This window comes from Anopheles gambiae, chromosome 3, assembly GCF_943734735.2.
Source record: "Anopheles gambiae chromosome 3, idAnoGambNW_F1_1, whole genome shotgun sequence".
NCBI classification, from domain to species: Eukaryota; Metazoa; Arthropoda; class Insecta; order Diptera; family Culicidae; genus Anopheles; species Anopheles gambiae.
In genome coordinates, this window is record NC_064602.1 from 19,058,679 (window position 1) to 19,074,123 (window position 15,445).

The following is a 15,445-nucleotide window of genomic DNA, read 5'->3' on the forward strand; positions in this document are numbered from 1 at the left end:
AGAAGCATACAAATGTCATTAATACAGGGTTTTTGACTCTAAATGTACAAAAAATTGTCGTTTTTCTTACCATAGCTGACTCTGCACGTAGTCCAGATTACCCTGGGCCGCCTCCCGCACCAGCTTATCCGCCGCAGTACCCCCGGTCAGCCCCGCCAACGGTGCCATATGATGCTCCTGGTTGCGCTGATTGCTCAGATCCGCCATACTGTTCGATCGTTCTGTCGCCGCCGCATGACACGATGACGCCAGCTTGACGCACTTCGGATTTACCGTCCACGCCATATCGTCATCCAGCTGCTGGACGCGCAAATCCCCATCGCCGTAAATCTTGATCACCTTGCCCGGCTTGCCCAGCACGTTGTGCATCGTTTCGATCCACTCGCCGTGCCCCTTCTGCAGATGCTGCATCTTGGCCGGGTCCGAGATGAACGTCACCATGTCGCCCACGTTGAAGCTGTAGATCTTGACGAGCGCCGCCGGATGGAACGTCCACCGGTTGGCGCAGCCCTCGTACTGCACCCGTATGTCGCCCTTGTCCGTGATCCGGTGCACGATGCCGACCTTCGTCAGGTATTCGGCCATGCGCGGATTCCATCCGCCGTGGCCCTGCTGCAGCATCTTGAGGCGATCCTCCGCGATCGCCACCTGCACCCGGTCGCCGACGTAAAAGTGCGAACGCACCGGCGGCGAAACCGGCTGCTGTTCTTCCGGTTGTCCTGGGGAGAGGGGAGATGATGCAATCGGTTAGGAGATTCGTTTATAGTTTGATTTAAAAAAACCGCCAACCTACCTAATACTGGCATGTGATCTTTGTAGTAATATCCGCCGACGGCCGGCTGCACGTACCGCAGATCGACGTTTCCCTTATGCCCTAACCGATACACGTTGGTGGAGCCGGAGGCCCACGCTACACTGGCGACGCTGCGACAGGATTCGTTGTCCCAGCCGCGAATTTCCATAACACGACCAGTCTTGCCCGGACCGCCGTCCTGATTATTCCATTCCCAGTCGGGACCGCGCGTTACTCTCGCACCGACAAAGATGCCTTTGAGCTGTATCTTGGCTGCGCCCTTCCGCGGTGGCAAACGGATGCTGGAAGAATGATATGGAGTTTGTCAGTACGGTGTCATTTTATATATGGAAGGAGGGATGATCGTGGCACGATCTTCGTAGGATATGGAACGGAAAGAGACAGGTAGTGTTTGGTGGGCAAGTGAAAGAGAGAAAGAGTGATGCATGTGTACGCACAAATCCCGCGCCGTAGGTAGCCCGAAATTCCACACGAAAAAACCTAAGACTACCTCGCACAGAGACGCTGGAAGGGAGAACCCGTGAACGGGAAATGCCTGCCTGGTGTGTGTGTGTGTGTGTGTGGTGCGCCTACCGGCGCCTTCCAAAACCCCAGTTGACCATCTGGCGTTGGTTTTCCAACTTTTCCTGTTTTACTTTTTCCCACAACAAGCACGTGTGGTCGTCCAACAGCTGGCAGGACCTCTTCCTGGGGATTTCACCAAGGACCCAGCGCTTTTGTTTTACCGATGGGCGCCTACAAGGTTTCATTAGCTTTGGAATGGCAATATCCTTCCGCCGACACGGAGCGTTATGTCCGGTTTTGAAAATCCCCCAAGAGCATCTTCCACGAAGAAGGTGAAACTCTAGAGAAACAAATAAACCTTTTTGTCTGATGAGATGATCGTCATTATTCAGACGCACGCGCTGCGCGGAAATGCCTGCGAACAGCAGGAAGCAAGGATGATGCTGCAGAGGTAAGGAGCGGCAATGGGCGAAGAAATTGCACAAAAAATGGGGAATTTTGGATGAGGTTACAGTTTTTAGGGTGTCGCTGCTGCGTTTCGCTTCATCCAGTAGCAATAAAAAAAAACCCTTTAGCATCATTATTCAAGACATCCGTGTTGAAGTGCAGTGGTCTCCAACCTGTGACGTGTAAACAGACGTACTTAGTCCGTGGAAGAATTGATTTTTGAAGCGAAAAGCTTACTTCAATGTTTTACAGAAAATGTTCCTCAAAGTAATATACATTTTGAAGAGATATAGAAAGTTCGTATCGTACGTATTTAAAACAACCTTTTTGGAGGATCTTTGTAAATCCAATTTGGTTCATACAAAGAGATTGAAATCCAAAATTATACAAAATTATATATATTGAAAAATTTATGATTGAAACTTTTGATGTAAGACAAAATAACGGAAATTGAACATAAAAAGTCAAATCATGAAGTTCTATGAAGATCTCCAAAACTCTGTAAATAACCAGCTAGAAAAGAATTACGATCCTTCCAAAACACCCAAATAGGGCAGAAATACGAATTTCCATTGTTGAACAAAAATTGGTGTGGGGCCATTGTTAAGGTCAAAATATTAAGGCAAATAACTTTTGATCCAAATTTCAAATTTTACATACTTTTCATAATTGTTAATTAAATAATGAAAGGGGACGCTTGAGAATGTTTGGGGTATAGTTAGTTTAGAATCTTTGATTTTTGTTCTAAACTTAGTGATTTATTAATATTTCATAATTTTGCAACATGAGCATTATGAAATGGACTGCTATTAATACAAAGCATCCCTTATTATTTGTCAACTGCCTTAACCCTATCATCCATCCGCCCCGCACTAGCACGATGGCAGTGTGGCGTAAAAAATATTTTTTTCGCAAACAAAGAGGTTGGAGAGCACGCACTGTTTTCTCTGAATATATTTTTGAGGATGTTAGCAATTTGCAAAGGCTTTTGTTTTCTTTTTCATGTTTTTTTATGCTGTTTCAATTTGTATCAATTTTCAAATAATCATATTGATTAATCTTGCTTAATTTGTTTTTGGTTATCGACAAGGTTGTTGGGTCCTCTCTTTAAATTGAAGCCAAATGACAAATCAAGAGATAAGATATCGAAAACTATAAATCCGCGGAGGACATAATAGCAACCGCTTATCGTGAAGTTAACCTTTCAAGAACGAGTCCTTCGCGTTCTGACCTTCCAAGGTTTTTGGCTGACAGGCCTCGGAATGTCAATTAAAAAAATCGACACACACACAGAGCCGATTCGTTGCTCTTTTGCGATAAAAGGCGCTCCAACGGTATTGGAAGAAGTGTTCGTACTTCTTTCCCCAGATTTATTCTTTTTTGTTCCATTTTGTTTTGAAACATCGTAGTTTTTTTTTCTCGATTGTTCTTTACAGATGATCATGAATATCTTTTTTTCTGTTTTTGTTTCATTCAAAAACACGATCGAGTCGCCTTTTAATACGTGACGTAAACACGACGGAGAAACGATGATTCTCATCCCTGTTCATTAACAACTGACTGCAGCCAAAGTAGGACCGAAGATGAGCAAAAGAGCCCCTTGAAACAGTCCCCCACATCAACGCTCATCGTACCCCCCGCCACCACACTGCGCACAAACTCCGATAAGGTGGCAGAAGCTTGTTATTTGGGGCTTTCCCAAAGGCACGGCCGCTGCTCCGGCTGGACGTGAAGAGGAGTCACTAATGAAATACAAAAAAAAACCGGAGAAATAAAAACATCTAAACATGGGGCAAGCATCAAGCGCTTGTGTGGTGTGGGGTGTGTGGGGGTTTATGATTTTTGCGATAACCTGTCTGTGTGTGTGTGTGTGTGTGTTTGTGTGCGTTTAAACGTTACACGTGTGTGTAGTAAACCAGTCTGCAAGAATGATGTGTTATGCTTCCTCTGCGGGGACAGTCACCCCGCGGTGAGTGAGAAGAATTGGGGGAGAAGAATGCGATCTCCTCGCGATCTTGCGTTTGGTGCCGACATTTTTGTGCGCTGAGTCTCAACACAGCCCCCCTCGGGGATGAGTAAGGGGAGGGACCCGAGGTCTTTTGTATGTTTCAAGCAGAAGGCAACAAACTGCGCCACACGGTGCCCTCGAGCTTGAATTTTCAAATCAGCCTGTAAGACAGTAAAACTGCGATCGTATAACTATTATATTGCACTCCGCTGGTACGTACACACGTGCGCGAGTGCACGATCGTTGGTGTGGTTTGATGTGGGTGGGGTGTGAGCAGAAGCAGTGGAGGAAATAGCTTTACATGGCCTCAAAACGTCGGGAAAACCCTTCAGCACACAACTACGTGGGACAGTGGCGGAGTGGCGGCATGGTTTCAGGTGCTCTCGGTAGTGACTGCATGCACCATTTTAGCGAGGCAGCGTGAGTGCGAGACCGTAGACGAGACTCTGTAAAGCCATCGCCCTTATACACGAAGGGGGGACAACACCACCTCATCAGGGGGAGCAGTGTAGCAGTGTAGTCGCAATGGCGCATGGTTCATTAGTTCGGTCGATAGTTAGTCAATTTCCCTAGCGGGATTGCCCATCGTTGTACTGTGCCATGCTGGCGAACCCGCAGCGGTCACCACGCCAAGGTGACACAATACATACACACATACACACTTCACCAGCCGACACTCCCGACGACGCTGGGGTGTCGTAATATCTTTAGCAGTCATCGGGCGCAGCAATTAAAATGGGGCCACAAAGCAAAGCAAGAACACACGGTGCTTCCCATTTTCCCCCAATGCTTCACCAGTTCAGCTCCAGAGACACCGAGCGGGGTCAAGCCGACCGAACGGAAGGGCTATTGACCGATGGCCTCAAACGAGGCCATCCAATCGCGATTGCTCCGTTTTCGGGGACTTTTTTTTGGGGGGAAATCATTGAATTTGGGGAGAAGTTTATCTGGGGGATATTGTTTGGGTATTTTGTTGGTGGAGTTTTGTGGCCCCCTTTTTTTAGTAGTTGAACTCATTAGATTTGGTTCCGATACATTAATGCAGAATACATTATAAAAATGAACCTACGTCCGGGTTCTCTAAATTGAGATATCTAAAGCCTGATGACTTCAATTTTTGTAGGACCCAAGAACCCAACCAAAACCATTGTCTCCTGCTCCTACTTTACCCAGAATTGATAATGAGAAGGTTTGGTTTGCTACTTACCCGACCGAGTTGGCCGTCTGGAAGCGGATGAACGGATGCTCGAGGTCGTGCAGATCGTTCCCGTAGCAGGTCGCGCACAGGTCGTACGAGGCACACTCGGCGCACCGGAACCGGATGCCCGCGATGCCCGCCTTGTTGCAGCCGTCGCAGATAATGTTCGGATGCTTCACGCCGATCTGTGCGTTGTCGATCACGATTAGATCGTACTGCTTGTGGTAGCCGACGCGGTAGTTGGTCCGATGGCCCGAGTCCCAGTTCACGACGACCGTTTTGTCTGGCGAGTGGGTCGATCCGGAGCGTCCTACTTCGCACAGCGTCCCGACGTGTCCCTCGCCGTCATCTGGTACATACAATCATACACAAACGCAAACAAACGAACGAAACCGAAATTAAACATCTTCATTGCAGGTTGGTTGGCAGTTGAATCATGAGTTAGCACAGAAATTGAAATTACATCACAATGACCTCAGCCGACGGCGCGGAAGTGGGGGTAAACGGTTGGTTCTCGTGCAGGTCACGCACAAAACACGCCCTCGATTTCTCTTTTCCTGCTTCTTGTTATATTTTTTTGCCAGACGAAGTTGGGGATTTCCCACTTCCGGCTTTGCAAATTCCGTTGTTCCTCGAGGAACAAGACACACACACATACACACACACTTTCAAGCTTCAACTTCAAGGGGCGCTCGTCCCGCACCGCTTGCACAATCTGCGTAATTCGTCACACGGTGGTAAATGTCACGAGCAGTAGTAGGTACGTTTGACGCAAAGCAAAACGCCGACGAAACCGCGGTAAACGGTGGTGGGAACACTTTCACTAACAAAGCAAACGGCACCACAACAACAACAACAGCAAACAACCGCGTGATGATAATAGACACTGCGGACACACGGCCGGCGGACAAATATCGCACCGTCGGTGATCTCCGTCACTCTAATACACACCACACAGACACACAACGTCACCGGAAGAGATACAAACGTCGCAGCGCGCTCTGCTGTGCGACCCGAACGCGCTTGTGGCTGGCGATCGATTAACGTTTTAACCAACAATCCGCTACATCCGCACCGGGGGAGCTCTTGTGGTTCCGAACGCGTCTGGGCGCGAACCTTCGGGCTCTCACACAGTGTGCTCGCGCTGTTCTCTCTCTCGCATTGCGTACTGCTGCCACTTCCAGCCACAAGACGCGTGCGATGACGCGCCGGTCTGGTCATGAGACGACGAACGTCGTAACAATCACATTGCGTGCGTAGGACCCCTTTAACGCCGCGTAGATATACGCGAGCGGGAGAGCCTCTGAGAGAGCGTGCGGTTGATGATCACGTTGAGCTTCCCGGGTGGAGTAAACGGCTAGAGAGGAGCTCAAGAAACCACGCGTCTTCTCTGTCGGAAGGAAGGCAATAAAGGGATCCAGCAAACACACACACCAGAAAGGGCACCTCACGTTTGAAAACAAAAACACTCAAATACGAAGGTGCCATCGTGTACGCGACATGTAGGTAACACGCAAATCGTCATCAATCAAGCGCGGGGTGGAACTGGAGGTTGTGGAACTCCCTTTAGAAGTGTATGGCCGGACTGTCTGGTTGCGAGACTTCCATTCCCCCCCTTATTTGAACTAAATTGCGACCTCACGACTTCAGGAAAGGAAGGAAGGCAAATGACGATTGTGCGCTTTCTTTGTGCTTCTATGTTAGGGTTGGACGTCAGGGGAAGGATGGTCTGGGGGCTCCTGCAACACATTAAGCCTTCGGTTGGGTACATAAAACGACCTTACTGACACGTGGGGAGGGCTTGAGGAGGAATAAAAGGCAAACGTCATCAATCGATCCGCGTGTGGTTTAGCCTTCCACCCACAGGGCGCGGGAGTCTCTAGGCCAAGGAGGAATGCCGGGCCCTATCTCCAACGTTTTAACAGAGCGAGAGAGGGAGTGAGAGGCTCTCGGAAAAGTAGAACCAAGCGAGGCCTATTTTAATAAGGAAGCAACACAAAAGTAAGACAGTAGGAAGTAGTGTGCGGTTCAGAAGGAGAGAACCTTTGAAATTTACTTCAATCTTTTGGAGGGGGGGGGGGGCTTTCCGACCGCTGAACACAACTGATCGCGATGACGCGATAAACGATAAGTAGATTTTGAGAATGGCGGACGGACCATGGTGTGTACATACTCTTTAATGATTTTTTGTAGTCACAACACACACACACACACACACAAAAAACTCAGAACAATAATGGATGAAACGGATCTGCAAACAAAACCATAGAGAGGAGCCGCCGCACGTCATCATCGGTGGGGGTTTCTCATTGCGGCGAATGCGCGTCATCGCGGACTTGAAAGGATGTTGTATTGGGTTGTCAAAAAAGTTATAGCGCTTTTTTTCGCACTTTTCGTATGGCTGCAAAACTTGAGAGAGAGAGAGAGAGGTGTAGTAGTGTCATGACTTCAGGATTAGTAAAAGTGATTAATCATGACAGGAGAGAAAGCAGTCTTGGGGTTTTTGTTTTGCGTATTGTTGTTTACTTTTTTCCAGCATTAGGTTACACTAGCGGGCGTGTACTTGTGGTTTTAAGAATGGCTTTTTCCGTTAGTGATATTCATCAATGGAGAAGTGTCCCTTTTATGACAAAACTAGCAGCAATTGTACAGATTGATGGATATCTATAAATAACTTCCATCGCCGAGGATTTGATGGAAATGAAGACTTCAAGAAGAATTGCAGCAATAACTGGAGCTGTAAAAGGAACAGCACTTGAAAACGTCACTCCTCTATTAAACGATGATCTCTCCCCATCTGTCACAGTTGATTGAGCATGAGTCGATTAATTGTTGCATCGTCCAGAAAAAAACAACAACGCGCAAAAACACTAATTTACTCTCATAGCTCACACGATGACCAAGCAGGATAGAGTTTTTTTATCAGAGAAGTTCAGGGAAGAACAGGTCTCTTACCCCTCCATACACCCACCTTCATATCCGCATTCTCTCGCTGCGCACCCTAATGCGCACTCTAACGCGTAGAATGATGTGATTATTTTATTCCCGTTAATTTCAACTCCTCCGCGTATTACATGTAATTATTTTACATCGTTTCTGTGGTGTGATTTTCTTCTTAAATTGTGCAAACCCAACGAGGAGGATGTATGAATCGTTGGTTTTTTTTGTCTAGTGTCAACGTTGTGTTTCGATCATTTGCATTACTCATGCACGCAGCAGAATACCCCCGGGGCCCAATGTTAAGTGGTCTGACGGCCAGACGGTTCTGTTTGTTTGTTGTTGTCTGCCATCTTTCGGAGAGTTTGGACCAGAAATCCCAGACAGTCAGATACAAAGCAGCATACAAAGAGATTCGTCTGTTGCAATTGTAGAGTTGCGTTGCGTGCGAGTGTTAGGCAGCGCTCTGACAGACAACAAGAATCGTTAGTCCCTCCAAGTCATCGTTTGGATTCATTTTTTTTTTGGCTCGTGATTGCATGTGATTTCCTTCAAACATTTTTGTAATAGATTCCAATTTTTGTTTTATTAAATGTTGCTCCCGTGGTTTGATATTCGTATTGATTCTAGTCCAGGGTTCGAGAAGATGTTTGGTGAAAAGAGCGAATTTTCATTTTCCATAAAATATTGGATGTTTTACATTGCGTCATGGCAGTTCTATGAGACAAGCAATAGAGCAGACAGAGCTCCTATCGAACAAAGTCATTGCTGACAGAGCGTTTGCCTCAGATGATTAACGTTAGTGCGTTCGCTTCAGATCGGACCCATGGTCACTGCATCGTTTCTTTGTGCTTATCTAGAACGTTCCGCGCTTGTGCTGGCGGGTTTTTGTCACTCCTACCCAGTTCTTCCCTTTGATAAAGTCTAACACCCATGGCCAACGCATTGCTCGCATCCGTTGCAGTTGTAAGGCAGCAGCAACAAAAAACCCAAAACAAAACCTCACACCGAAGCAAACAGAAAGTGATTTGTTGTTTTTTTTATCACATGTTAAACTCTGTTCCCTTTCTATGGTAGTGTGACCGGCTGGATGGAAAAGCCCGCTTATTCACGGCCGCTATCGCCAAGCGGAAGATGATGCTAAATGCATTCACAAACATAACGCGCGCCGCGCAGAGAAAAAAGGGAAAATCCCTCGCACATTACCAATCGTCTTTCGATGAAACATCCTCTGACTGGCAGCAAAGCAGAGAAAGATCGGAACTTTAAGGGATCCACGAGCTGTGTGCTGTTGTGTGTGTACGCTCGAAACTATCCCAAATAAAGAGGGAAACAGAAAATTATCAACAAGTTTTGCTGCTCATATCCTTCGCCCTTCACATGTGTCCCAACAAGTTTATGCTTCCCCCCCCTGCGATCGTTCACCATCATCGCCGCCATACGAAACATATTAAGTTACGGAAGCCACTAGCGCCAGAAAAAAGGAAAGAATGTGCTCGTGGGTGGGGGGAAAAGGCGGTAATGTGAGCGTGACATTACCTCCTCGACGGTTGTGTTGGCACGCGCGCGCGCGCGCTCGCCCTTTACCAAAAGCGCGCGCGACACGCACATAACAACACCACGATGCGTTTTAAAAATAAATCTTTTCCAACACTATTTTTAGGTCGTCGATGACGACGGGCCCCTTTTTCTTCCTTTTTTTCATCGCCCAAAGGCTAAGGGGAGCGCAGGACTTAAATCAAGTTTTCGAGCGGAAAACCAAGTTTTCCTTCCCTTGTGCTTCGGTTTGTGCTGGGGGAAAGAAGCAAAGGATGCACCACTGTTATGCCGTTCCTGCTTCCGGTGTTTAGTTTTTCGGGAAGGATTTGTGAGCTCTACCCAACGAACGGAAAGGAAAACATATACAATCCTAAGACAGGGAGAGACCGAGGGTGAGGGTGCTACTGCCAGAGGGCCCGTGCGTCGTGCACAGAAGCGATTGCCTGTGCGTGAGTGTACGTAATGTGTCTTTAATGAATCTTGCGAGCAGCGGAGCGACGATGGGCCGACGACGGCGGCGTCGTACGTGAAAACGTCGTGAAAAAGGTAAATGACACCGCGTTCAGCAAACCGTCTGAGACACACAAACGTCTTGCGTGTTCGGTTCTCGTGCGCGCTGTGTCTTCCGTGTTCCTTTTTCCTCTCCCTGAGGAGAGACAGAACATTCTCGTCCGTGTGAGTGTGCGTATGTTTCGTGGTTTTGATACGATACGGGGTGTGAAAAAGAGCAATATTTTCCCCTCGGATTTAGGGTATGTGTGTGGGATATCGTAGACAGGGGAGCATCTTTCTGTTTGGGGGTGTTTTTTCTTCTACTCAACAGATTAGATGCTTTGAACATTCAAACAGCACACATGGATTATGTTTTTCATTTGTGTGATGTCATTTTCGGTCTCGAAAAACATCATGCTGGCGTGATGTTTGAGGATATAAAAATCAAGGGCATTTTAGGAGACGATATGCAATTGGTCCGAAATTTTTGAAATAAACAAACACATTTTAATTATTATTTTAACCGCAAGTCTATTTATTGGGATGAAACAACACTTTTAAAGCTTCACATCCTATGCTTTGATGTTTAATGCTATTGAAGATCACGTTTTAGCGCTTGCATAACCGTTTAGTCTTTCGATGCGGTGTTAATACACTGTGGACGTCCCATGTTTGGGTTTGTTTACTTTTCGGTGACTACCCTTGGACCAAAAATTAGCATTTTTGGCAGCTGTTTCTTCAACATTAGTTGGTCATAGTTGTACCTGTTTGATAGCAAATTACTTTGGAGCATAAGGTATATTGTCGTCGCTCTCATAGATGTCCCTGTCATGATATTCACGTATAGATTCTAAGGCCAAGATTTGAGCATTTTCTATGTCCAATGAAATGTTGGGTCACAAGGATAACCTCTGCCAGCTTTATATTTTCAGGATTTATCATAGTTTAACTATAGATTTATGCACTTTGAACCGATAGATTCTTTGATCAAACGGCATCAAACTATAAATTGATAAATGTTAAGAGAGAACGGTAAATATAGAACAATTCATTAGTAGGTTATGGCTGATTTGAATATTTGTTCAAACAACAATTTCAACAACTAAATACCTAGATAGTTTCTTAGTCTCACTCATTTCCAAAATTTTTTGTGATAATCTATTAGTTTTGGTTGTATAAAGTTTGATTTTATACTAAAAATCAAAATTGTCAAAGATCCTAAAATATTAAAAAATTTGAAGAAGTCATCAATTGAAAACTGGCGAAAGAGTCTGATAATAGTGATCGAACCCTCTATAAACCAGGTGTTCAAAGAGCCTGCAATATCTAGTTGACATTAATAACTTAATGCTGCAATATTTATGTCAATTTGGGAGGTATAATTTTGTGCAATAAAACAAACTGATTTCCTAAATTTGGTAAGCAAAAATAGTTTGCTACACAATATGTTAAACATGGACTTGTAGATGAACAATTTAAACTGAACAAACGGTTTCATGAAAAAGAAATAATTGCTTTAGGTGCGACGGATCCCTTTTTCCTCCTTTATTTTGGATAATGCCATCCTTGTGAACTGTGCAACTGAATTAAAAAAAAAACCCAAAACATATTTGTTTACAGTGTTTAAACATTCTAAAACAAATCGCGTATCCATTAATTTACGATCTATCCTTTCATTCGCTGGCCGCCGCTTTATGGCATGCCTTCGACGGTTTTATGGCACGGCATTTTCCGTATGCCGCATGCCAAAACAACTTGTGTCTGTATGTTCGCGCTGGTGTGGCTGGTTGATTATTTTATGTGCATCGACTAAAATATCGTTGCACCACCACGTCAAATATTCATGTGTATGCGGTGCTGTGCTCTGTGTTCGTCGTCCTGCACCAAAAAAAAAAACAAGGGGGAGAGAAACAAAATGAAGCAAACAGCAACATAAACCAGAGAGCATTAGAACCCGGGTGTGTGTTAGGTAGAAAAGAGACAAACCAAATACACACATATACACACATACATAAACATATGCACACAGAAATCCCACTAAACGTCAACATATCCAAAGCTCGAAGCTTTTTATCCGTTCCGCTTTAGAGAACGGCTAAGCATCTGCAGTATTGATTTTTGATTTTTATTTTAAAACTTCCCAAGGCGGTCTGTGCCTGTGTGTCTGTGTATGATCAACACTCACGGTCATTGTTGGATGAGGGAAGGTTGTGGAAAATTCAGACCATTTCGACAGGTAGCAAAACTATCTGGCAATGTGGCTGTTTTTAGAGACTGCTGGACTTAGGATATGGTACGCCTGTTTTTGGGGCCAATGTCGAACTATTTCTGTTTTAGAGCATCGTGCCGAACACAAAAGGTGATGTTCCTGATTGTCGTGGGAGAGCGCATCAGTCTGATTTGGTGTTGAGAAATTAAAGATAGCACTTCATTTTCAGGTCATGTTTTAAAGTGTTCCGAAACAAGTTGCCAGTAGCACAAAGAAGAAGAAGAAAAAAACATGTTAATTAGCCTCTTTTTGACACAATAAAGCTTCTCCCATCAGTCGCGCTGCTGTTGGGGTACACGATTAGTAATCACTTGCAATAAAAATCCCCATCGAAGAAGCATTATCACATTAAAGCGGCGCGCTTTAGCAATAAACCGAAGCGGACAAATTTTCGATGTTTTTGTGTAATGCTTACTAACACGCAATCATTACGAAGACGATATGGTGGATTTCCCCCTTTCGCTAGCTGTACCCCGCAACTGGTAGACCTAGTCACAATTAAAGAGAAGAGTGTGTGTGTGGGTCTGTAACAAACTTTCAACTAACTTTCAATCGATGATACATCATAATGCGACGGAGCATTTGTGGCTTTATGATTTACTAAGCGCACTCAGTTGGAACACAATTTTACGCAACCGACCGATCGTCGAGTCGCTGTGCGATAGCGTAATGAAAAGTAACAAGCTTTTACAACTTGTTAGAGCACATTGCACATAGCATTCCCGTAGCGCACATAGCGAGTTGCGTCTGTCTGTTACAGCAATAGCAGGGCCCTTATGTAGCAAATTAACTCTGAGACTAGTTGCCATCACTTTTTATATCTTTGATTCGTGTAAGAATGGTTTTGGCGGCGCTCCAAAGGTTCAAATAATTAGCTTCACACCGAATTGGATGATGGCAAAAGTGTCAATATTCCTGCAAAGGTGCTTTACTAATGTCATGCCGCAATAGTAATCGAACAAGTTTACTGATATGCTTCACAATTATATTTAAAAACTGCAGCAAAACTTCGGGCTTCTGGCTTTGATAGTTAAACGAAGGGTTAAAAACTTTACTGTGGTGGAATTTAAATTACTTTCACATTCCCACATGCTCTGCGGAAACATTCCTGCTGCTCTCGCGTGTCTGAGATAAGCATACAGCACACCACCGTGCGAGTGCAATGATTGGAAGAGCTTTTGAGGCGAAAACTTTTCCAATTATCGCTTCAGCGCGAATGTGATCGGTCAATGTGCGCTCGGTTCGATGATGCTGGCTGCTGCCGGTTGTTGTACTGCTCGTTTGACATTTGTGAAATGAAGCCCGGTTCGGGATGCAAAGTTCGTCTATTGAGCTGTCATGCAGTGGCGCAGTACTGGCCGCTCTCATTACCGTCATCGAAACCCCACACCCCCAGAGAATAGGACATGGCACATCTGTGCAAGCAAACAACAATACACACACACGGCAGTGAGCGGCATAATAAGCGCGCGCGCACGTGGGCAGTGTTGACACGCGAACGCGGTCGTACGGTTTTGTTTGCGTTAACTTTTGCGTGCTAATTAAACGGTTACATTGAGCCGGGCCCGGCGCAATTTCCCGGTGTACTGTGCTGTCGAACACCACGGGGTGAATGAAAATCTAGGAAATCAAACATCGTTTGTAAATCTAGCGATGTGATTCTTTGTTTTTATTACTATTTTTAGCGCATTGTTGTTCGTCGTAGGTCTTTTTTTCAAAACAGAAGAAAAACGAAATTGTTTAACGGAAATGTAAACAAAACGTGTTGACAAAGCTGGTCACCCGGAACAAGGCTAAGCTGGCCTGCACCCTTGATAAGGGAAGATACAAGGTGGCATTGAACAACACGTCGAGTCAATCCGGGCGTCAAGTCGAATGTAGGGAAGATTAGGAATGTTAACAACTGTTGTTGTCTTTCTTGAATACTTGGGAAAATAAATGTGAATTCTGAAATGGCTTGGAAAGTTTTATGTTAAGTACGAGATCAAGGATGTTACAGGCGTGCCACGAGTTACGACCCCCTCGAATTACAACGTTTTGCAGATACGACGAATTTTATTTCGACAGTTAAAAGTTGTCATTGACCAGAAATTGATGTATTTTGTTGAATTTCTGGGCTGATAACCGTTATACACACATTTCCAAAGATTCCAAAACTACCCGATCTTGAATATCTATATTGTGTACGTCTTTTGGAATATGTATATTACATTATCGAACATTGTTTTAAATAAAATACACGATATCATAGATTCCAACTCTTCAACTTCGGTTATAAACTTTATATTCTTAGATATTCGACATACGACTTTTTCGACTTACGCCTTGCTTTGGGACATTTTTATCGGTTCCAAATACAGTCGTATCTTGGGGGACACCTGTATATGTATTTTTTTAATGTATCAACAATGTGTGCCAAAACTGTTTTCGTCTTTGGGAATAACATGCCTAAGTTTGGAGCAAACGCCCATGAAAACAATATTTACACACCTGAACCGCTTCTTGTACATGCTTTGAGATTATTTTTTTCTCAAGTTAAAGTGTGTCAGTTTTAAAATCGTAAGTGATCATTATTCAAACAAAAGGAAAACCAATATATGGTTAGCAATTTTTGTTTCAACTTCATAGTGAAATTTACATAAAACATCGAAGTCTTTCTTGAGATTAAATAGAATTAAATAATGTATAGAAGGATTAAATTCTTCTTCTTCTTCTTCTTTGGCACAACAACCGCTGTCGGTCAAGGCCTGCCTGTACCCACTTAGTGAATTGAGCTTGGCTTTCAGTGACTTATCATAGCACTGCATAGTTACCATAGTCAGTCCTACCGTATGGGGGCACGGTCTATTTTAGACTTGAACCCATGACGGACATGTTGCTACGTCGTACGAGTTGACGACTGTACCACCAGACCGGCCCCATGAAGGATTAAATTACTATAATTTAGATCTCTCTTGCTAAAGTCTTGCCGGACATGATTTCACGCTGTCCTGAACGTCATATTACGACGAGGTCATGTTACAAACAAGTCTAGCAGTCATTTATTTTGGGCCTTCATTACGCCAAGAATGAGTGAAAAGAACTAAAAATAAATGTCAAACTTCAACAACTTGCTTGCTCAACTATCACCTTTTACTATGAGCAGTTCTTTTTTCAAGTCATTTTCCATTGAAGTCATTCAAGTTCAATTGTATGTTGATTTGTACAGTAGCTTCTTTCATAAGGAAATAAAATATT

At 44.6% G+C, this 15,445-nt stretch overlaps 1 protein-coding gene across 3 annotated transcripts in view; it reads right to left on the minus strand.

The window, feature by feature from the left end:
- LOC1279818 (E3 ubiquitin-protein ligase MIB2) overlaps positions 1-15,445 on the minus strand; it is a 66,047-nt gene that overhangs the window by 5,324 nt on the left and 45,278 nt on the right. For 2 of the 3 annotated variants that reach the window (XM_061661214.1, XM_061661213.1), the window contains exons 4-6: positions 4,981-5,320; positions 794-1,095; positions 71-719 (exon numbers count right to left, since the gene is read on the minus strand). In XM_061661214.1, coding sequence (XP_061517198.1) covers positions 71-719; positions 794-1,095; positions 4,981-5,320 — 1,291 coding nt within the window. Of the gene's footprint in view, positions 1-70; positions 720-793; positions 1,096-4,980; positions 5,321-5,445; positions 6,095-15,445 lie in introns of those variants that run through there. The other variant, XM_061661216.1, reaches the window with a different exon arrangement.